The sequence below is a fragment of the Trichosurus vulpecula genome, chromosome 6, assembly GCF_011100635.1.
Source record: "Trichosurus vulpecula isolate mTriVul1 chromosome 6, mTriVul1.pri, whole genome shotgun sequence".
In the NCBI taxonomy this organism is placed as follows: Eukaryota; Metazoa; Chordata; class Mammalia; order Diprotodontia; family Phalangeridae; genus Trichosurus; species Trichosurus vulpecula.
In genome coordinates this window covers 231546119-231569748 of record NC_050578.1, presented here as the reverse complement: position 1 = coordinate 231569748, position 23630 = coordinate 231546119, and the positions used below count along the sequence as shown (strand labels likewise).

The following is a 23630-nucleotide window of genomic DNA, read 5'->3' as shown; positions in this document are numbered from 1 at the left end:
GGCAATGGAAGATCACTTAGAAGGGCAAGAAAAAGACTTGCGTAGCGTCACAGAGGGCAAGTGAGAGAAATTGAAGAAGAGAATCAATTCTCAAAGAGAATGAGAACTGGTCAAAAGGCTATTGGATTTTGTCAGGAGTCGGGCATGCTGGTGACTGTTGAGAGACTAGCATAGTTGGCAGTGAAAAGGAGAGAAATAGATAATAAATCATGAAATGCTGGAGCTGGTAGGGATATTAGAGAAGTCATTCAGTACAACCTGTTCAGTTTACAAATGAGGAAGTAGACAGAAAAGTGAAATAACAGCCAAGCCCACATATATAGAGTTAAGATGGCAGAATCCTGACTAGAAACCAGGAGCTCTGATTCATGTTCCAGTAGGATAGCAGTTGGCCCAAGGCAAAAGGTCTTGGAATTTTCATTTTTTCAAGCTAGGAGATAATGGACTCTGTTTGAAGGTAGAAGAAAACATTGAACATGCTGGAGAGGGGGATGAACATGAAATCAAAACCTCCTTATGAATTGGGAAGGAATGGGATGTAGGGCACAGGTAGAAGGGAGTGGGCCATTTCTTCCAGACCTTGAAGAATATAGGGAAAGGGATTTGTTGAGGTAAGAGGGGTTGCAGATAGAACTACCATCATTATTTTTGATTTTCTGGGTGAAGTAGGAGGTGAGATCATCAGCTCCAAATGGATAGAGGGAGAGAATAAAGATCTAAGGAGATCTAAATTCTAAGGAGCACTGTGTAGGTATTGTGGGGAGTGACTGATGGAGTGGATAATAAAAATTGATTGACAGATGAAGGATAAATACTAAAATGACTAAAGGCCAGAGCCAAGTTGTAGAGCAGAAGGGCATAATCCTGTATGCAGTGGGTCAGGTCTGCATGGTTTATAGGTAAACCTCTGGGAAAGAGGCCAGATGTTACTTACCCCCACAAAAATGGCTAACATTTTGTATCTTGGATATACTATAGGTGAAGTCACAGGCTGAAGTAGGCCACAACTTTCTCAGGAGGTTGTACTTCCAACCCTGAGCCTAACTTGAGTATTTTGAGAGGGAGGGGCTGCTTTGAGAATAATTATCGAAGTCCTTGAGGCTGTCCCTTTTACCTAAAGGGCCTTTCTTGCTTCTTTCAATTGTCTGAATCCTACCCATACTTTGAGGCCCATCTCAGGTCCTATATTCACCATTAAGCCTTACCTGGCCAGTCTAGCCCACCCAAGAAGTACCCCAGATTCCACGTCTCCCTACAGCTCCCTCGTAGTTTCACTATCCTGTGTCTCACTTTCTTAAGTCCTTCTCTCTTTTAATACTATTCTGATAAACTCTTCTGTTGCCAAACTGTTAATGGCTAGTGATAGATTAATAAGGTACCCTGCTAGATAATTCTTGTCTTAACAAGAATTATAAGGAATATTGGCTTCCAGGGCAGGCCGATAAGGAGATTTTCAGGGAGAAGAGTGGTTTTTTGTATGACGTCATATAGGCAGCTGCCCAACTCCAATTAAGGGGGAAGCGAAAAGAGCCTTTGGGAGTAGTGGTATAGAGTAGCGGTCTCAGAACTTTTTTGACTGGATACTTCTGCAAGGCAGTTGCATCACTGAGGTAGAATAGTAGATAGATAGAGTGCTAGATTTAGAGGAAGATCTGTGCATTCAAGTCCTGGGACACTTACTAGTCATACAACCTTGGGAAATCACTTAGTCTCTCTCAGACTCAGTTTCTTTGTACAATGAGGGGGTTGGACTCTATGATTTTTAGTCACTTCCAACTCTGATAGGGATCTATGATTCTAATCAGTCAAAAAATCTTGAGTATGACTCCTTCCTTGTATGGATTTACTTATATACAAAATTACAGAAAAATAGAAATTTAAAAATTGTAAGATAAAATTGATAGAATATTTGATCCTAGAGTCAATAGTGAGCTACTGGAATTTACTAAGTAGGGAAGTGACAGGATCAGACTTGTGCTTTAGGAAAATCAGCTATACGGAGGCTGGATTGGATGGGAGTGACTTAAGGCTGGGAGCCCAATTAGGAGGCTATTACAATAATACAAGTGAGAAGTAATCACACTCTGAACTAGGGGGAGGCTGGGTGAGTGGAGAGAATTGGACGTATGTGAGAAATATTGTTAAGGTAGAACCAACAAGATGTTTGGAGCAAAGGAAAGTGAAGAGTTGAATGTGGCAGCAAAGTGGTGAAAACTCAAGTGTCGTGGCAGTGAGATGGTGCAGTGGATAGCACTCCAGGCCTGGAGTCAGAAAGACCCAAGTTCAAATCTCAAATACTTACTAGTGGTATGACCCTGGGGAAGGCACTTAACTTTGCCTCAGTTTCTTCATCTGCAAAATGAGCTGGAGAAGGAAATGGCAAACCGCTCCAGTATCTTTGCCAAGAAAACCCCCCCAAATGGTCTCACAGTCAGACATGACTGAAAGCAGCTGAACAACAGGATAATGATTTAATATTATCTGCAATCCAGATTATAACACACGTATAGCTGCTAATCCTATGCACCTCTGTGTCCTACTCAAAACGAAATGGGGAAAATCAGGGCTCTTACTCACTAATCCCTGACACAGAGCACAGAACTCACCCTCCAAGAGTTACTGCTGCATCCATGGGGTGACCTGAGGGGCAGGTGCCTAGAAGCCCTTGGCTCAGGTTGAGTGCTTTAACAGCCTAGAGCAGAGCTGCAGTGAGGACCCCAGGGGGCAGGCCTAAATGGGGTTGTATTGTGAGACAAGCTCCACGGATTGGGTACAACAGTGACTTTTATGGGAGAAGTCACTTTTCCTTACTGGGCTTGTTTCCTCAGATATAAAATGAAGGGAGTGAATAGCGGATCCAAGGTCCCTTTCAGCTCTACATACCATGGTTCTAATTCTTAACCTGTCATTGGCTTGCCCAGCTACTCTCGTCTCTGTAAGAACAATTTTAGGGGTTCTTGACCTTTTTCTGTGAAAATACAGAGAGCAACTAGTCTAAGCTCTTCACTTTCTGGATGAGGAAACAGACTCAGAGAGACTAAGTGTGACAGTCCGGTGAAGCCTATGGGTCACTTCCCCAAGTAGTATTTTTAAATGCATAAAAATAAAATACCTAGGATTAGAAAGAAAAGCAATTATGTTGAAATTTAGTCATCAAAACAAAAAATTTTTAAGGAAGTTAATTAACTTAAGGTTAGGGACCAATAATTTAGATCTATTTCCTATCTCATTTGAAACAAGAAGAAGCATTTATCAAGTGCTCTATATGTACAACTGCCTTTTTTGTTCTTTCGATGGCTGACTTGTTAGGCAAAGTTCATTTTAGTGTGAATGTCAGTTAAAGGACTGATGAGGGCTAAATATGACAAAAACCACAAGATGTAGGTTTTGTCTTTAAATAACTATTTATCTTATAACTCATTTCATCTCCCTGTCCTTTGGTCTCCTCATTTACAAAATGAAATGGCTGGAACAGAGGGCCTAGCAGGTTCCCTTCAGCTCGGACAATCTATGACTCCAGTGTTCGTCGGACTTGTCTTACCCATTTACTTAGAGGGTAAGCTTAAGGACTAGAATCTATTCTCACTGTTCACTGTGACCCCTCAGCACACAGTAGGCTCTCAGCAAAACCAAACCTGAATATAAACAACAAGGCACAAGATAGATATCCCATCCTAACCATTTCCACAGGGATTTTGATAAGTATTAGTGCAAGAAAGAGGTTCAAGTCTGGCATTTTTGATGCTAAGGATGTTCTAGTTTCTACGTGGTGTGAACAAGCCTTCTGTTGGGGATGGAAAGCTTAAGTCAGCAAGGCTGGTAACTCTATCAGCAGGGAAGAGAGGGAAGAGCAGCGTTGAAGAGCCTGGGTTCAATCCCACCTTTGCTACTTCCTTACCTGTGAGATCACTTAGCCTCCCTGGGCCTGTTTTCTCATCCAGAACAGGCAGGACTTGGACTAGATGATCTTTATGGTTTTCATGTGTAAGTCTGATGTTTAGGCTATCACCCAGACCTCCACATCAGTTGCCAGGCGGCTCTGGCCTCTAGAACAGCAAATGCTGTTGTTCACAGGTCAGTAGCCTGAGGATCCACCTGAAGAGGACAGAGAGCCCAGGCCTGGCTCCCAGCACTTTCCTGTTGGCAGAATGTTGTCTTTACTGTAATCTAGTTAGTGCATGATCCTGGATCACATACTATCATAGACCTAGTATCAGATTTAGAGCTGGGAGTGACTTCTGAGGAAACTGAGGCCCAGAGAGATTAAGTGAATTGCTATCACACAGGCAGCTAAGGAGAGTTGGGCTCAGACACAAATCTAGAACTCTTTCAGTGTACCCTGCTGATAGACTCACCATGATTTTCTTCAATAATCTCAACTTCCTCAACCCTTCCATCCTGAACAGATTGTAGCCACCTTGAAAAACCATACGCTTGTCACTGACCACGTGAAACTTCATGGATTTAAGTAAAAACTTTTAAGTAAAATCTTTCCATTACTTTTACTCTTTCCCACATTATATCAACCCAACAACTACTAAATGGGCACCTATGCTATGTGCAATGCACTGGGATGGGCCCCATAAAGGATTAACAGAACTCTTCTAATGTTTAGAGGCTAAGTCATCTGGGTCAGTATTTCCTGAGTACATGGATTTAACAGTGGCTACATTCCCATACACATGTGTGGAAATTAGTCTTTACCACTTGAGAGAACCTTAGAGCAATGAGGTGACACAGTAGACTGTTGGACATAAAGTCAGGAAGCCTTGAGTTCAAATCTGGCTTCAGACACTTACTACCTATGTGACCCTGATCAAGTCAATTAACTGCTCAGTGCCTCAGTTTCCCCACTTATAAAACAGGAAAAATAATGGCACCTACCACCCAAGGATGTTGGGAAAATTAAAATGACATACTGTAAAGTACTTTGTAAGTCTTAAATCACTATATAAATGCTAGCTACATTATTATTATTACTTAAACAACTTGACTTGAAAAGGTAGTTTTCAAAGTGGTGAAGTAGTAATATTGACAGCTGACATTTATATAGGGCATTAAGGCAGACCAAGAGTTTTATAAATATGACAACATACGTAAAACACTTTGTAAACTTTAAAGCTTTATATGTCAGTTATTATAATTATCTAAATTCAGTTCAATAAATATTTATTATCTCATTTAAGCTTCACAACAACTCTGTGGAATTAGTACTTTGGTATCACAATCTCAGTTTTACAGATGAGGAAACTGGGGCTTGCAGGAGTCAAGTAGTTACTAAGCCAGAAGAGGACTGAAATCTGGGTCTCTCTGGAATCCAGATCTGGAGAATAGAGCACAGTATGCTGATCCTAAACTAGGAATATGGTTGTTTTGTGATTGTTTCTTGGAAAGGAAATACAAAAGGACCTGGGAGGACTTCATAAATTCAGCTGCTCTCACAACCACGTTTGCATGAAGGCAAGTACAGATGGGTCATAAACACTGTTTCCATAAAAATAAATCAGCCAACTCAATCTAGAGTGTTATATGCATGCGTTCTCTTCCCTTAATTAAATTTTAACATTTTAAAGTTATTCTTAAAGACAGTTAAAATACTACTGGGAATTCTGAAAGAAAAAAAAACCTACCTCATTTTGAAACGCTGGCTGGTTGTATCCCATTCTGTATTGCATTAGAATCCCCTGACCCAAAGAGAAAGGATTATGGTGATTATATGTCTCTACTCTTGCCTGAATTCTGCATAATAACTAGCCTGATGCTATTAGCTGGCTCTTAAAGACCGTGGCCCAGCCCAAAGAACACACAGCTTGGGGTCCTAGAATATGAGCTTGAATCCTACACATTGCCACTTAGCACCTGTGTGGTGTTAGGCAGGTTATTGCACTAGTCTGTGCCTCAGTTTCTTCATCTGTAAAATGAGCAGAGGGGACTAGATGACCTCCAAGGTTGGAAACAAGCATCATCACAGCAAGATTTCATGAGAGCCTCATTCTTTCACTAGGCACTTTCAACATAGTCTAGAGACCCATAAGAAGCACAGGAATGCATGATAATATTTCAGCTCAATATATAAGCATGCCATGCTCTTTGCAACAGATGTATTCCTAAAGGTTTGTGTGAATCAGATTCTATTTTAAATGTACTGAGAGATTTGGTTTAGAAAGGCACCCTCTGCCATACCTTATTATGAAACATCCCTTTGTAATGTGAATGACCAGAACTAATTTTCAGCCACATTTCTATAATCCCATATGGAGATTCTCCTTTAAAATGAGGGTGCATTTTGCTGGCTGGACTTGAAACGTTTCCTTACACAAAAAGGGAAACTGAGACTTATGATCTGACTGCTGTGACAGCAAAGCAGTGTGGAAAGAGGAGTGGACGTGAGGTCAAAGGTCCTAGGTTCAAATTCCAGCCCTGTTCCTTATTACTTCTCGGGCCTCTGACTGCTCATCTGTAAAATGAGAGGGAGAATGAGCTGATCTCAAAGGTCCCTTTCAGCTCTAAATCTATGTTTCCATGTTATGGTATTGGATGGTTGTATCTGTCTCTATTTGTACTTTCTGGCTAATGCAGGCAACTGAATCTAACCCTGTGAGTCTGCCTATCATAAAATCCTCGGTTTACCTGCAGGGTTGTGAGTCTAACATGCTTCTTTAAGATATACATATATATGTCTTTTTCAAACAGTCAAATTCTAGAGATATTGGGTGAATCACAGAATGAACCTACCTGTATAAAAGACCCAGTTTATTAAGTGTGAAAGCAAAACAGATACATCCATTCAAACATTTTTATACAGATTTATAGAAGCAATATAAAGAAAATAATTTACCAAAATTACTAGTTTTAGGAATAAAACTATTTCAAAATAGCCAATACAATGTGAAAATATAATACATTTTATCCACAATCAATGAATATAATCTTTAAAATTAAAAAAAATTAAACAGTAGCATTTCTCTGGTGAAAAAAGTATCAAAAGAGGTTAAGTAACTTGCTGAGATAATCCAGGAAAAGTTTATCTTGTTGAAACTACAAAGTGCAATGAGGTGAGCTGTCTGAAAGGCCCTCATTTTGTCTAATACACGAAGACCTAGAACAGTGCTTTCATTTGAGAGTTAGCTTCAGTTTTGATAAACTTCTGAACTTCCCTTGTTTCTGTGCCCCTGCCCAACAAACAAAAACTCAGATTTATAATTCAGAACTTAGCATTGCTTTTCTTCATACAGAACGCAAAACTTTCTCTTTGGCTGGGTGAAATACCACAGTGTATTGGGAGGTCCAATCCACAGCACTAGGCTTGAACAAGCCAAAGCATCCACACTGAAAGAAGTCGGCAAGGTTCTGAGTGAATCCATGGCTGTTTGAGAAAAGAAGAGAGAAACAGGACTGAGTGGGCTGCCTCTGACCAGTTCTGGCGGTTGCTAACTAGATGGCCCAGGTTCATTGTTGGTTTGAGTCTATCACAAGGAATTCTTTTCCTCGTTTTTCCCTATTTTCTCTACCCTGACTTTTCCACTGGTTCTAGGTTCCACCTTCCAAGGGTTTGTCACTACCATCAAAATGTCACTTCTTTTCCACTTAAAATGACACTGCCTGGTCCAGGCAACCACCTCATACTTGGACTATTACAATTGTAGTATCCTTTCTGGCCACCTTGCCTCTCTCCTCCCCCCAATTTCATCCTGTACTCTGCTACCATAAGATAAGCCTTTTTAAAACAATGGATTTTATATATCACTTCTCCAGTCAACATGGCTCCTCATTGCCCAGAAAGCTAAGCCCAACCTGTTTAAGACCCTCTCTAATGTGGGCCTGACCTCAGAAAGACTGTACTATTCATTATTTTCCAAGCAAATCATCAGCATTCCCATCACTGTCCCTTTATTCACATCTACTTCCCAAAAGTCTCCTTCTTCTTCTTTGCCCGTCTGAAGCCTCCCTCTCCTTCAATGCCCTGCTCAAGTCCTACCATCTCTACAAAGCCTTCCCAAGTGCTCCTGCCACTGGGGATTACTCCTCCTGTATCACTGGCTACTCCTTAAACACTCGCCCACCTCTGTGCTTTTGCAATGGCCATCCTCTTTGTCTGGAAGGCTCTGCTTCCTCATGGCAGTCTTTAAGACTTAGCTAAAGCACTGCTTCTGGAAGGAGGCTTTCCCCAGCCCCCTGCTGCTGGCACTTTCCCTCCACGTCTACCTTCCATCTCCTCTTGTATGTATCTCGTATGTACCAACTTCGGCATCTGTGGTATCCTCTAGAATGGGGCCCCTTAGGGGACATTTGTCCTTGCATCCCTGGCACTTAGCACAATGCTTGGCACTAGGCAGGCATTTGATAAATGCGTGCAGCCCTGGTCGTCTCTAGCAGTTATTGGAATCAACCCTTCACTTAGCACAAGCTACCTGTCCTTTAAGAAAACCACGTTGCCCTGCCGTGACCTCTGTCACCCTGCTGAGGGCAGGGACCATTGGTTCGCTCTCTTTGGTTCCCAAGTCCCTAGCATAGTACCCTGCACATACTAACTGTCCCGCACATATTTGGAACTGTTATCACTAAGAAATCTTTTCCTTCTAGAGAAAGCTAGGCAGCTCAGTGGATAGAGGGTTGGACCTAGAGTAAGGAAGACCCGAGTTGAAATACTGCCTTAGATACTTACTAGCTATGTGGCCTTAGGCAAAATACTTAACCTCTCTCTGCCTCAGTTTCCTTATCCGTAAAATGTGTAACCCTGGGCTAGCCATTTAATCTGTCTGCCTCAGTTTCCTTATCTGTAAAACGGGGACAATAGTTGTGTAACCCTGGGCAAGCCATTTAATCTGTCTGCCTCAGTTCCGTCACCTATGTAATGATAATAATAGCACAGCTCCTGAGAAGGCACGACCTCTCAGAGTCATTGTGAAAACTAAATAGGTCAAATTTGTAAAGCATACAGCATTTTACAAACCTTAAAGATCTATATAAGCACTAGCACTTATTATGATTATTATTACTAATACTGATAAGAGAAAACCGTAAGTACTTCAGAGAGCCCTAATATACTGCCAGGCAGCAAGTGTCCAGCACAGCCCTGGCAGTCCTCAGAGGCTGCTTAGGTGAGCCCTGGCCGAGCCATCCTCAGCAGGAAGCCTCTTCTTTTCCCTCCCTGCTATCTATTTCTTCTGGTGCCAAACTGTGGCACTGTGTATTTGCTCTTTTCCTGATCAAATATCTGAGGCATCGTTGAAATTGTCATCACCAGCCTGGCCCTTTGTTATTTCCCCACCACCTCTGAAAGCCCCCTTTCTCCAATGAAGCCGAACTCTCCCTTCTCCCTGTGCGTGTTGCAGCCAAGTCCTAGCTCCTGACTTTCTTGTGAGAAGGCTTAACAGTTTTATCTTGTACTGTGATGGGCTTTAAAATAGACTTCTCGTGGAGATATGCTGGGAACATTCGGCTGAGGGGGCTCTGGGTCACCTCAGCAGCATTCCTAGACCTGACGTGTTAAGTTGGGGCACAGATAAGCTTCACATACCAAAGACTTAAGGCTTTCCTGCAAATACCCCATCTCCATCTGGAAATAAACTACAGAAGTTTTATATTCTTATGGCTCTGGATTGAAAAACGAACAAAAAATGTAACCCAAAATTGAGGTGCTAATTTCCTTTTGACAAAGATGGAGAAATTAAGCGGCTAGACAAAGGACTACAGAGGTGACTGGCCAGGTTAGGTGTCCTGGCAAGCCTCACAAGTACCCTCTTTCCATAGAGGGCCCCATGCCCTGGCTTCCTCACAGAATACTTATCTACCTCCTGATGTCTTCACGCAAGCACCATGCAACCTTGTGACTGTGCTGCTTGTGGGAGGACCCTGCCTGCCTGAGCATCATCTCCAAAGCGGTTTACAGCTGAGGTCAAGCAGGCCACTGGCTGTCTACGGAAAGCAGAAATCTGGGGCCTATCTCTGGCTACAGAGTCCTGGCAAGCAGCTTGATGAACTCAGATAAGGAGGCCCTTTGGAGAGAGGCACTGTGGGTGGGTGGGAGTCAGGGCAGCTGGCTGGGACACTGCCTACTGGGGCAGCTGGTCAGAGGCAGTGCTGAGGAAGGAGATTGCTGCTTACTTGTACGGAGTCTTCCTGAGGGAAAAAGCCTGTTTCATGTGCTTGCTCTGCTTCACCAGGCTGATTCTCTCATGTGATGTCAAGCCCAAGACCGCAATCTGAAAGCATAGAAAAGGTAACAGAAAACAATTGATTCCTGACAACATGTTAAGGGGCAGCCTTTCCAAAGGAGAGGGCTCTTAGCTGTCTAACCAGAAAATGAAGCCTATAACCCGCACATATGGCAGCCACTCTTTGACCAATTATCTATGAAACTAGTACTAAATTCCTTTAAGAAACCATCACACTTGGGGCAGCTAAATGGTGCAGTGAGTAGAGCACCAGTCCTCAAGTCAGGAGGACCTGAGTTCAAATCCGACCTCAGACACTTGATACACTTACTAGCTGTGTGACCTTGGGCAAGTCACTTAACCCCAATTGCCCTGCCTTCCTCCTTGCAAAAAAAAAAAAACCATCACACCATAAAACAAGTGTGATGTCTTCTCTCTTTGAAGAGGTGGAGAGCTATGGGTGTATAACGTGACATATACTGTCATACTTGGTTGAGATATTGGTTAGCTTTACTGAACTTCTCTTTTTCTCCTTCTCTTTTCAAATTCTCTGATACAAGGAATGGCCAGCTGGGTAGAGGAGGAATATATTCTGAAGTGAAGGTAAAAACAAAAGATATGAGCAGGCATTTAAAATTCAATTTAAAGTCAAATTTGAAAAGGCACACACTTGGCTCTTTTAAACTGCTTTATTATCGTATAGGGAAGAGCATAAATTTAGAGTTGGAAGGTACCTTAATAGGCATCTGTTCCAACCTAAAGTTAATAATTCTGACTATGAATAAAATCTGAATAAAATGAATAAGAACTATCAATAAAATCTGCATTTCATTTGCAGATTAAATTATTTTGAATTTTAGGGTCTGCTTTTATGAATAAAATCAGAGTTATTCTTTTGGTGGTGCTTGCATGCCAACTTTCTGGAAAGTGTAGATACCTTAAAAGACTGACAATTATCGCACCAGGAAGGTAAAAATAAAATGGTATAACTTGAATTAGTCTTATTACTTTGGATTTACTGTAGTCAAACCTCACGTCCCAGTATGAATTGTAAGAATCCTAACCTATTAGAAGTAGAAGGTCCCTTGGAGACAAGTTAGTACCCTCGTTTGATAGATACCAAGGTTTACAGAGGGAGTAAGTTGCCCAAGGTCATATGGTTAAAAGTGTAACCAAGTCAGGACTAGGACACAAACCCCCAAATAATCCAGGAACAGAAGATAATATGATTTCCTCGTTAGTTGAGCATTAAATAGAAAGCCCTTACAAAACAAATCTTGTGTCTTTGGAAATCTGTATTAGGCTGTGAATTCCCAGAGGGCAGGGCCTATCTTGTTTCATGGCACTAGCATAGTGCTCTAGAAACAAGGTGCTCAGTAGCGTAATTCCTGCAATTTATGAGCCAACTTTTCTGAGAAGTCTAAATCCTTTATGATTTACATGGTGCCTTATGTATAAGTTCTAGATAAACACAGAACTGAACTCAGAACCCCCAGGGGTCATGCAAAGCCTCATTCTCACTGCCTGCTCTTGGCAATGTGGAAGACTGGACTGATCCATGACCACCTCATGCTGTCCTCAGAAGTTATTCCATGGACTAAATGTCTCCTATCAACTTTTCTTATTATCTGTGCCTTCATTTTAAAAGCATTTTAAAAACAAAGTCCCTGTTGGTTAACTGAGTGTTCTAGTGAATTAGGTTCCAAATAATCAAGGTTTTGAATTGGCTCAGGTAGGCCTTGTCTGCCCATTCAGCAAAGAGCTCCCAGGGGCAGGAAGAGTGAGCAGCAGCAGCAGGATGTCAGGTTCACAGGAAGGAAGTAAAGTCAGTGGAGCCTGGTTGGCTGGTGCCCAGGTACCTGAGGTCTACAATGGCCACCATCGTCTTTGGAGGTATTATCACCATATCTATTAGCTACCATTTCACCCTTTCACCTCTTCCCAACCACCACCATAAGCAATATGGTTTTCACAGTTGGAGAATATGAAATGTGTTTGGTAATGTTTTATGAAAGTAGATAAGAGAAATGAGTTAATAAAAACTTGGGTGGCTAGAAAATGGTGCCCAGAGACATTATAAGATGTAAAAAAATACCTGATAGAACTGATTTAATAATAAAAAAGTAGACCATGATACATGGAAAGACACCAGCATGAAGATGTATAGAACCCAAGGAGAACAAGACACAATCTGACTGAGGTAGGTCCATGCTCCATCTTGACTGTACGTTGTAGTGCAATGATTGGACCAATCTGTGGATTCACAAAAAGGAACTAATTAGAAAAGAAACAAAAGAACAGATGAGTGATCCATCTCTAAAAGGATAAAACCTTTACAGATGTAGTGGGAGAGAACAAGATGCAGCATATGTGTGTACATGTCAGAGAACTCCAGAAATTTGTGGTGTGAGCAGCAGACCTGGCATTAAAGTGAGAAGATGTTTTCTAAGGGTCACCATGGTCTGTGGGTTAACAACAAATGAAGAGAGAAAGGAAATGACAGAAAAAAATGTACCATCAAATTTGAAAAACTAGCAGATTCAGCATAAAATGCACTGGGAGAAAGTTACTCACTTGAGGACTTGCCAGCTGAAAATGATTAAAGCTAAAAAACATCTAGTCTGTGTTGTTTTTGCGCGCTCTCTCTCTCTCTCTCTCTCTCTCTCTTTTTCTCTCTCTTTCTCTCCTTCCCTCCCTCCCTCCCTCCCTCCACTGTGGGGGAAAACCATCCCTTTTCTACAAAATGCTCCAGTTAACCTAAAAGTTGCAAATAGTCCATACTCTCTTAAGATATGGGTTAAGAGGTTCTTTGTGCAGGACTCAACTCAGGACCATACATTTAGAGCTAGAAGAGATTTTAGAGGTCATCTACTCCAAAGGCTCCCAACACTTTGGCTTTCAATAAGCCTTTTGCACTTATCAAAATAAAAATATTAAATAAATTCTAGAGTTTACCATGTATGTGTACAAAAGAAAATGGCATTCATTATTATTTCACAGAAAACAATGAACCCTTGATAAGGTTCTTGTAGGGGCTATGTGTATCCCAGGTTTGGGAGTCCTGGTCTAGTCCACTCCACCTCATTTCACAGGTAAGGAAACTTACAGGTATGGGAGTTAAAGGAACTTGCCGCAGTCACTGAGAATTTAAGTTGAAGAGCCAGGATTTGAACGCACATCCTCTGAATCCAATTAGATTATCTTTTCCATCTTATTGTACTGCCCTATAAAGTACCTGCAGCAACAATGTGGTGAACACAAACAGGTCTAGACTATTACTCATCTGACATCTGTGCCTTATCTCCTTATGATAATCAAACAGGGAAACATAAAAGATGAAAGAGGGCGGTGCCTGTCCATCCTTACCACACTTGCTGGAGAAAAACTTAGAGACACTGAGAGTCAGGAAAACAATGCGGAGCTGGATCTATGCTCTCCCAACTTAGTGGCTCTCTCTGGAACCCCTCTGTCAAGTTAATGAGAGGTTTCATCTATCTATAGTCTCTCCTGGCTCTTGACCCAGACCTAGGGTTCCCTCAGAGAAACCCTGGGGATGGAGAAAGAAATGAGGTGGCCTTTGATGATGAAAGAGAAGTAATGAAGGGGAAGGTTTCTTAAAGAGAAATTGAATACCCATTATAATCACCATGACCATGTAGAAAGGGTGAATGGTTTTCAAAATTAGAATTCTGCAGAGCTGCACATGGGCTTCCATAAATGCCTCTGACAATTTGATAGTTTTAGACTTTTTTCCCCAAAGGAGCATTTATAAATTCCTAAGATGCAGAGAAAATGTGTGCTGTCTTTACTATCAACCATCTGTTCAATTTAGTCCTGAAGTAAATTTCCTAAATCCAGCCTTTTAAAAAAATCTCTTAGACTCCCACCCACCTCTGCTGAATACATGCCAGCAACATTCTGAGAGCAATCATCGTGGAGTGACAATCAAGGTAACAAGTTAAAGTAATTTATACTCTCTCTAAAGCACCTCATTAGGATGGCGAAGGAAGATACCTGGTAAGCACCTGATGTCACAAAGTAATTACTACAATTTCCAACAGCAGGTGGAGGCAACAGCTGACATGGAGCAAGCAAGAATGGGCATCCACTTGTTTTTAAATCCCCACCTTTTACATAATTCCCAACAGGTGGGTTCTGGGAGTAGCGATGATTTAAGCTGAGCTTTTATTTAACCTACAGGAAATGAATTATGAGTCACCTGCTAGCCAGACGATGAACTAGAGTCACTAGACAGACCACCATGAGGAGAGGAGAGAGCACGGGGTGACCAGTGGTTTGTCTGGGCTACACAGCAGTGAAGGGGGCGGAGCGTGACAGCAGGTGATTCATTAAGGGTCTTGGGCCTGTCTTAACTGTTCTCACCTGAAGTGTGTCAGATGCTTATGCCCTTACATGATTGGGAGGAAATCACTGCCCCCTCACTAGGTCTTAATGTTGGGCCTTTGCTGCGACATTCGGCCTGGGCAGTTGGGCCTTGACAAGCTTATGAGGTTTACTGTCAGAGGCAGAAAGATGGAAGGCCTTTTTCAGGGTCCTTTGAGCCCAAATGGCTCCTCCTTTCTGCTTTTTCTGGGCTGGCCAGGCCTCTCAGCTAAGAGAGGAAATCATCAGTTCAATCACAGGATCACAGGGTGTGGATCTAGAGCAGGAAGGGAACCCAGAGGTCATCTAATCCAAACTCTCATTTTATATAGGAGTAAACTGAGACCCGGAGAAGCTTAGTGATCTGCCTAAAGTCACAGAGGCTGCCAGTGTCCTAGGCCACATTCTGATTCTAAACCAATGCTCTTCCCAAAGCACCGCTGGCCTTTCATCAACTGCTTCTTTTGGTAGTGTGGCACAGTAACAAGTCAGCAATAAAGCCCTCGTTCTGGACTCAGAACCTGGGTTCAAATCTTGCTTTTTATGCTTATTCCATGTGCGACCTTAGGCAGATGACTTAGTCTTCTGGGCCTCAGTTTTCTCGTCCATAAAATGGGAGGGGGGTTGGATTAGCTGCGCCTGTGGTCCCCTCCCTCTAATTCTATGGTCCCCTCACCTCCTGGCATGAAGTGAAACTTCATCATCCCTCAAGGCTTTCATATCCCATCCCTGCCTCACCTGTGAAAAAAAATCTGCCCCTCCACTCACCCTGAATCTTAGCTCAAGCCACTGGATAACTCCTTTCCCTACTGGCATTTCCACACTATCCTCAGCCATCCTCATTCAGCAATTTCTTCTCCTCTGAGATTCACAAAAGCAAAATAGAACAAGTAACCTCTCCAAAGTCAGATGCCAACTTCCAAGACATTCTTCCTCCTTCTCCAATGATTCCTGCATCTGCTTGGTCTTTTTTTTACACCTTGTCTCTATCACCTTCAGCGACTTTATCATTGACATCAATAGCTATTCTGAATCCTAATCTCCCAGAGCCTATACTTCTCCAAGTCCAAGAACTTCTCCATCTCTGGCATATACACACATGGGCACGATGGAGACTACCTCAGACCTTGCTATGACCTGATATTGCTATGCCATTAAGATCTGAACCTGCAATTCCCTTCTCTCACCCCCTCTTCTCCTATACCTTCACTTCTCCCTTGCCTCTTCTAGAGGTCCTCATAGCGGTCTCCAGTATTTAAACACCTTCTTATTCTCCCAGTTTGTTCTGATTTTTCTTATCTTAACCTCTACTCACTAAGCCATTCATATGCATATATTGCAGTGGCACTAAGTAAATGCTGAATGGATGAATGTTAAGCATAGGAGGAAAAAAAGACCTACCTCATAAAAATTGAATAATATGAATTTTTATTTACCAGGCTATCAAACAAATTTTTTAAAAAGCAGTCTCTTGATTACTGTACAGGTACTTTAGGAGAAGAAACAGGAAATAATGTGGTAACTTTTCAAGTATATGCCCAACGTAAAATACAAAGTCCAAAAACGTTGAGAAAACAGGAGTCAAGAAAAAAAAAACTACTGGTGGAGGGATAAAGAAAAAAGAAAAAACAGTGAGTATAAAAACCATTGGCTCACTGAAATTTAGAGGTAGAAAAGACTTACTGTGTAGCTCCAGAAGGGATAAGTGACTTCCCTACAGTCACCTGGGTTTTAAATTAGCTGTCAGATTTCAAACCCAGGTCCTCTCATTGCAATTCCAGTACTCTTGGCAAGACAGTAAGTGACAGTAACTGGAAGTTGCTTACAACCCTATTAATACCTATTAATACATCCTTATACTGGACACAGATTTCAGATAATGATGATTATTTTTAGTAAAGAGAATGAGGAGAGACACGGGTGTGATGGAAAACTTGGTTCCTCTCCATCAAACTAAGGCCAAGTGACAAGTAGAAGTCACTTCTCTGAGGCCAATACAGAAAGGTCTTTCCAGGAATATGCTTTGCAATCAGGCCTAAAAAGGAAAACTTTCCAAATGAGCCAGGGCACTAGAAAAAGAATGTGCTTTCTTGCATGGCCAGGCATGACCCAGAAGCTTTTAAAAGGATAAGACTCTGGAAGTTTGGTAGCCAACTATGTTGGCAATTGCTTTTAGTTACAGAGGTTGCCACAAGAAGAATTAATCCCAAGAATTGGTTTCAGAACTACAAGTGCCATATGGAACTGGTTTGAGACCTGTGTCCACCACCATATCTCTTATGAGACTAACTCAACTCACACGAATCACAATGTACACTATTTCAAAATTTCCAAAGGCTGAAATTTCTATCCATGAGAAATAGTCAAGAAATTGTTTGAAACATATAAACTAAATCCATCTTGATTTAATTTAAATCAATTTCCTTTTGATCAGTCTATAAGAGAAATGGAGAACTGCTTAGCATCCTTTGTAAAAGATCACTGTTCTTTCAAAATGTTATTAAATTCTCACAGCTTTCTTCGTGCCAGGTAACATGGTTCATTTTTTTCCTCACAGGCTACTAGTTCCTGACCCTTCCAATTCTCTCTAAGTTCCTACATCTATATTCCCATCTGTGGATCATACTTGTTTTTCTTAAACTATCAGCCAGTTGAGGCTTAGCTGATTTTCAATCATTCTTTGCCAATACACTTGTACCAACCAGGTTCTTTCTCATCTGGAATTCTGGTAGTTAGTCATTTTCCCCAGGTGGGCTGCCTTCCCTGAACTTATATTTCCAATCATTTTTTTTCCAATTTGACAAGAACACTTTAAATTCTCACCTCTTTTAAGTTTGTTGGGAAATATCTTGTAGCTTGGTGTTGTCAGCCAATCCAAAGAGCACATTCTTCATTCAATCATTAGGTTACAAATGAAAATTGATAAACAATACCCTTACTTCATATGACTTCTACAACTGATGACGTTCCATAGACAGCCATTTTTGAATGACAACAACAATAACAGCTCATAGTTATGCAGCACCTTAAATTGGGCTCAAATCACTTTATATTCATTTTGTCCTATTTAATCACTAGAAAAGCCTTTAAGGGAAGTTGTATGGTTTACCAGCACCTTGGCAGAATGGTACAAAAGTAACTGGAGAAGCTATGGCATCATGACTATAGGTGGATGGACCAATGTGGCAAAAAAAACAAACCAGCCAACCATACTTACAGAGAAGAGTTGCATATAACATCCAGTCACAGACTATGGCAAGGAAAATTAAGAAGAATATATAATAGTGATGATTTCCAAAACCTGAATTCAAAAAAAAGAAATACTGAATAACTCCTCTTAAATTTTTTCCCATTTAAAAAAATATTTTAGACTCAAACACCAGAACACAGATAGAGAGTAGAGAAAAGGAAAAAAACCATAAACTTAAATATTGGAACTTAAATACAAAGTTTAAGAAAAGAAAAAAAAAAGCATGTCGTGCATAGCAGAACATAAGAGAGGATTCAGAATACATAACAATAAATTTTCATTTCAAGAAAGCCTGTATGATAAATACATGTTGTTTGGAGAGCTGTCCTTCTTTTCTTTGCTTCCTTCTAAGTTTTCTTTTGTTCTCTGCTGTGTACTTTTTACTTGGTTCTTTTTCTCACCCTTCTTCACCCCTCCCCCAAGAAGGCTACAATTAAGTGCAGATATATTACTACATAAATATAGATATATACATACACATATATACATACATATATAGACATATGCTTTCCCTAACAAATTCTACTCCTGATCTTTGTCTTTATGTTTGTGCATATCTCTTTGTTTCCTGACTCCTCTGCTTTACTTCTACCCACTATCTTGCCTTCTTATTACTTAACCTACCCTCCTCCAAGGCTCCCTCCCTTACCCTCCCATTTCCATAAATCTAAACACCCTTTTGTAGCCCCCTATAACCTATTCCCTCCCCTCTAAAGTTCCCTCCCTTATCCTCCCATTCCCATTGATCTAAGCACCCTTCTATACCCCCCTTTAACCTACTCCCTCACCCTCCCATCTAAAGATCACTCCCTTACTCTCCCATTTCCATAAATCTAAACACCCTTTTGCAGCCCCCTAAAACCTATTCCCTCACCCTCCCCTCTAGAAATCCCCCCCTTGTCCTCTTCCCCCTCCCCATCTCCTTACCATTTTATTTCTTTGAATTTAGAAAACTTATACTCTTCCAGATATATATCTATATATCTATATCTATCTATCTATATCTATATCTATATCTATATCTATATCTATATCTATATCTATCTATCTATCTATCTATATATATATATATATATATATGTATATATATATATATATGTATTGTTCCCTCTTAAACCCATTCCCAATGAAGAGGTCACCAGAACTCTACCAGCCCTCCTCCCCCATCTAATTCCTTTGTATTGACTCTTCTTCTTGTACCTCATTGGTACAAAAGTAATTGGAGAACCTATGGCATCATGACTATAGGTGGACCTTTATGCCAACATGCCAATTACAGAGGATTTGTTTGCTGTTTTAAAATAAATACATGAGGGCAGCTAGGTGGCGCAGTCAGTAGAGCACTGGCCCTAGAGTCAGGAGGACCTGGGTTCAAATCCGGCCTCAGACACTTGACACATGTACTAGCTGTGTGACCTTGGGCAAGTCACTTAACCCCAATTGCCCTGCCAAAAAAAAGCAAAAAAAAAATAAATAAATACATGAGTGCCCATGAACCCGAACAGACATGGACATGCAATCTCACCTATACAGCGTCCAGTCCATAGACAGTGCTGATCATATCGAGCCACACAGGAATTACAGAGCTGACAGTGGAGGGACCTTAATGGTTTCTTTACCTAATTGGAAGGGCAAGAATCCTTAGTGAAAAACTGACACTTAAGCACTCAAGCTGTGCATTAATTGAAGGATAGCTAATGCTTCAACTTCTTCTTGCAGTGGAAAAAAGCCCTAGACAAAGAGTCTGTAGGTTTTGTAAATATTTATTTGCCACTGACTTTCTGATTGCCATGAGACAAGTTCCTTCTCCTATATGGAGTTTAATTTCCTCACCTGAAAACAGAGGAATTGGATTAGATGATTTCTATGTTGTTTTCCAGCTCTAATATTCTATGATTCTGAGTGATTCCAAAGGAAGTAGTATGCTTTTCAAATTATAGGCTGAATGTTAATCTCAATTATTATTTAATGAAGGGATATAGTGGTATAGATAATACAAAATAGGAGACAATCAATAAATCATTTCAATTTGACTCTAGAATGTCATCTAGAATTTGGGACAGTAGATTTACTATCATGATTCTGTTTTGATTAGGATATATAAAGTTTAGTTTTTATTTCTTGGGCCAGCCATAGTGAACAGTAGGATACATGCTGGTGGGCAGGGACAAACAAAAGACGCTGATAATTTTCGAAGTGTATAATTGAGAGTTCATAGGATTTAAAGTTGGAAGGGATTTTAAATACCAATTAAGTCAAACCCACTTATCTTGAAGATGAAAAAGCTGAGGGCTAGAGAGGTTAAATGACCAAAGTCACTCAGGTATTAAAACAGCAGAAGCAAGACTCAAACACAGGCCTTCTGATTTCAAACCCACTGTTCTTCCTAGGACAGGTAAGTGGTACATATAATTATGTAATATTTATAAAACCTTCCCATGGCAGATGATCTTTTTGACATTACTTAAAATTTAAATATTGGTAAAGATAAAGGAACATAGGAATATCACAAAATGTTCCAAATAGTGAATAGTGAACCCCCCAACCCCGGTAATGCCATCTCAGTAGTTTGCTTTTACTGAGAAAAAGAATACACGGAAGAGGTTCACTTACAAGACAGGTTGTGCAAAACGTTCTGAAATCCAGGCAACCAGCTTCTGCAAGGGCAATGATATTCTGAAAGGATTAAAAATGACATGATAATTGTGTTTCTTATCTAATCATGTATGGCTAAGTACCATTGCACAGACCACAGGTAGAAAGAAAACAATTTGAAAGAGTTACTACCAAATCATTACACATTGGAAATATTGTAACTTTTTGAGGCTACATTTTCTATTGTAGTCCATAAATCTCGATGCATATAGAGTTGCACTATCAACTCTGTGACAATTCCCTCCCTCTTCTGACCACTGGACAAAGTCAGCCTTTAAGAGAGACGGTGGCACCATAAGTCATATGTGCTCTTGATTTTATGGAAGCAACAGACGTCTCAGCAAAGGTCAGAAGTACTTTCGCCAACCTGCTAAAAGGGCACTTCACTGGAAACTTCACACTCGTTACTCTCTCACAAGCGATGAGAGAGATCCTACTGGTAAGCAGGTGTATTTACTCTTGCTATAATCTGGCTTGAGAGAAGAGAAAGGGACCACCACAGTAAAGGCCTTAAAATATTCAGAAATCATTGATCACTGATTTTGAGTTGGAAGGGAACTTATTGAGTCCAACCCCCTCTTTTTACAGTTGAGTAAACTTCAGCCCATAGGGATTAAGTGTCCCACAGTTAATTAGTAAGTGTCCGAGGCAGGATTCAAACTCAGATCTCCCTGACTTGAAGTGCCATACTCTATTAACTATGCCACCAAGCTGCCTCAGCCTCAGTTAAGGAACAACTGTTTCCTAGTAGAACTGCATGTATTTATAAACACGAAAAAAAAAAAGATTTAGAACACCAAATATATCATAAAGATTAATGGGAAACTCGGGTACAATCCACTAATAAAAGTTTGGCTGTTGATAATAAAAGAACACATAATGAAACAAAGTGGAGAAATTCGACAACTATATTTCAAACCAAAGGAGATATCAATGGAGCTACTTAAAGAATTTACCGTTTTCCTTTCTTCTTCTGAAGTCTTGGAATAGCCAGGATCGGTGACCCAGGTTTTGTAGAAAAAGTAGAGGAAGCCAATCACACTAAGAAAGAAAGAAATCTGAAGAGGGGTGCCTGTTAAATGTAAAAGCCAGGTCAAGGAACATAGGATTCAATATTCTAGCCAAACAAATGGGAGTGATGGGGGTGAGCTTGCATGTATCACCCTTTCCTTTCTCCTTTTGATACCATATTCCTCCCACCAGGGTCTATCCCATCACCTAGCTGTTCAGATTCAGTAACTGAATGGCTAGTAGTTACTTAATTCTCCCCCCACCCCCACACTCACACAAAGTCTATCTAACAAAAGCTTAAGATGTTATTTCACCTAGAAATATCTGCATTTTACTATGGGACCTCCAAGAGACTCTAAAGCCTCTAAAAGAACAGAAGAAACAAATCTCTAATTTGGACCCTGCAGGGGAAGGAGTTAGAGAGAGAGGGAAGAGGAAGGAAGGGAAATCTACTTTTATTGTTAATTACACTAAAACCATTTAAAAGCAGCTTCTGTAGTTAATCTTAACAAACACATTCTTTGCAAAAATACTTCAAATATGATCAGCTTCTATGTATGTTAGATAGGCTTGAAAATTTTACTTATGTTAGATGTTGGTACAATTCATATTTACTAATCCTTGTGTGTAATAATATTACAATGGAGAGCTGAATGGATGGGTGTAAATAGGCTTTAGTACATTAAGGAGAATGAATTGCCTTGCAACATGTTAGGGAGGGATAACAGCTAGAAAGGCCTTACCACTACATTGGTATCTTCCTAATGCCGAGAGAAGGCCCTCAACTAGCTGGAGAGACCAATTGGGGAGGATTTACAGGAAGTGGGCAAGCAGCACAAAGGGCCAGGTAAAGTGTGGATGGGGTATGATGGGGTTGTTGGGGGCAGGGATACACATTGTTTAAGTGAAAGTTCCATTTAATCACTGTAGTATAAGTAATAATATTATGGTAAGCGTATTTGGAGGGAAAAACAAACAAACAAAACTACTAGAAACAGCCCACACAGATCAGATGGCTTAATACAGAACATATTCTGAAGTAGATATATCTCCCTTTTGAAATGCAAAAACAAAATAGCAAAGGCAAAAATCGCTTTGTCATTGTGACAAGATGATGACAGTGATTATAACAATAATTTTGGCTATGATCAAAAAAGGATCCATCTCCTGACATCCAGTGACTGCCATAATCTTTCTAGAGTTTCTGCTGTTAGGACTCTTGCATAGCACAGAAAATGTCATCCTAGGGGCCTGGGGGTAGAAACTGGGTTATGAAAAACACACCCTAAAATCCAGAAGCCACATGGCCACAATTGTGGTTGAACCCAATAAGCATAGGAAATGGTTAGCACCCTTCACTGTGGCTTGTCTAAGTCCTGTTTTTAAAGGATTATATGGGTTGGACTCTCCAGTTCATTTCTGTACTGTTGTTCCATATTTGTAATATGTTATAGCCGGCACACACCCATAAGGTGCCTCTCCGTTGCCCTCTGAGTGACATTCCTTTTATTTCTTCAGAAGATATATATTGTTCCATGACTCATAACCATACATCACAGAGGCATATTGGTATTACGATGGGCTGTTGCTTCAATGAGAATTTGGGGGTCATTAAAATAACTTCTCAGTTTCTTAAAGGCATTGTAGTCTGCTCTCCACTCCCTGTTTAATCCTGGCTTCAAGTGTTACATTGACAAAATGTAACAAAACATACACAGACTCAAGAAAACAATTAAAAATTGCCATCTGGAATCACTGCTTCCTCTTAGCCCAATTAGTTGGTATAGCCTAACAACAAACATCTTCCTGTGGCTATCCAGGAATGGCTGTTGTCTTATCCTATTTGCAATGAGGATATCCCCAAACATGGAACCTTGTCTTGAACTGTGGATAGTTCCCCATCAGCAGTCTCCTTTCCTCTCTCAGAAGAAGTGTCCCATCTAGCATCTTGGCATTTTTCTTGGAGTTTTCTGAAAATAAAGGCCTTCCATGCCAGGTCTTTCAGGAAAGGATGGGGTTGTGTTTTAAAGACTAACTCATACTGTCTTACAAAAGCTAATGTGTCTACTCCCGCTGCCCCTGGTATGTGGGTGTGGAAATGATGCCAGGTGAGGGCAGTAGCAAAGCCATTGAGGCCAGAGGTATAGGGGGGGAACAATTCCTGATATGTCCAT

General features: G+C 40.8%; 1 protein-coding gene across 1 annotated transcript in view; it reads right to left on the bottom strand.

Moving 5' to 3' along the window:
- Window positions 1-6753: 6753 nt before the first annotated feature.
- The window catches only part of ZDHHC13 (zinc finger DHHC-type palmitoyltransferase 13), a 61985-nt gene continuing 45108 nt past the window's right edge, over window positions 6754-23630 (bottom strand). The window contains exons 11-17 of the mRNA XM_036762244.1: window positions 21402-21526; window positions 20404-20466; window positions 19316-19409; window positions 17758-17841; window positions 12253-12410; window positions 10108-10205; window positions 6754-7366 (exon numbers count right to left, since the gene is read on the bottom strand). Of these exons, the coding sequence (XP_036618139.1) occupies window positions 7228-7366; window positions 10108-10205; window positions 12253-12410; window positions 17758-17841; window positions 19316-19409; window positions 20404-20466; window positions 21402-21526 (761 nt within the window). The 3' untranslated portion in view covers window positions 6754-7227. The remainder of the gene's footprint in view (window positions 7367-10107; window positions 10206-12252; window positions 12411-17757; window positions 17842-19315; window positions 19410-20403; window positions 20467-21401; window positions 21527-23630) is intronic.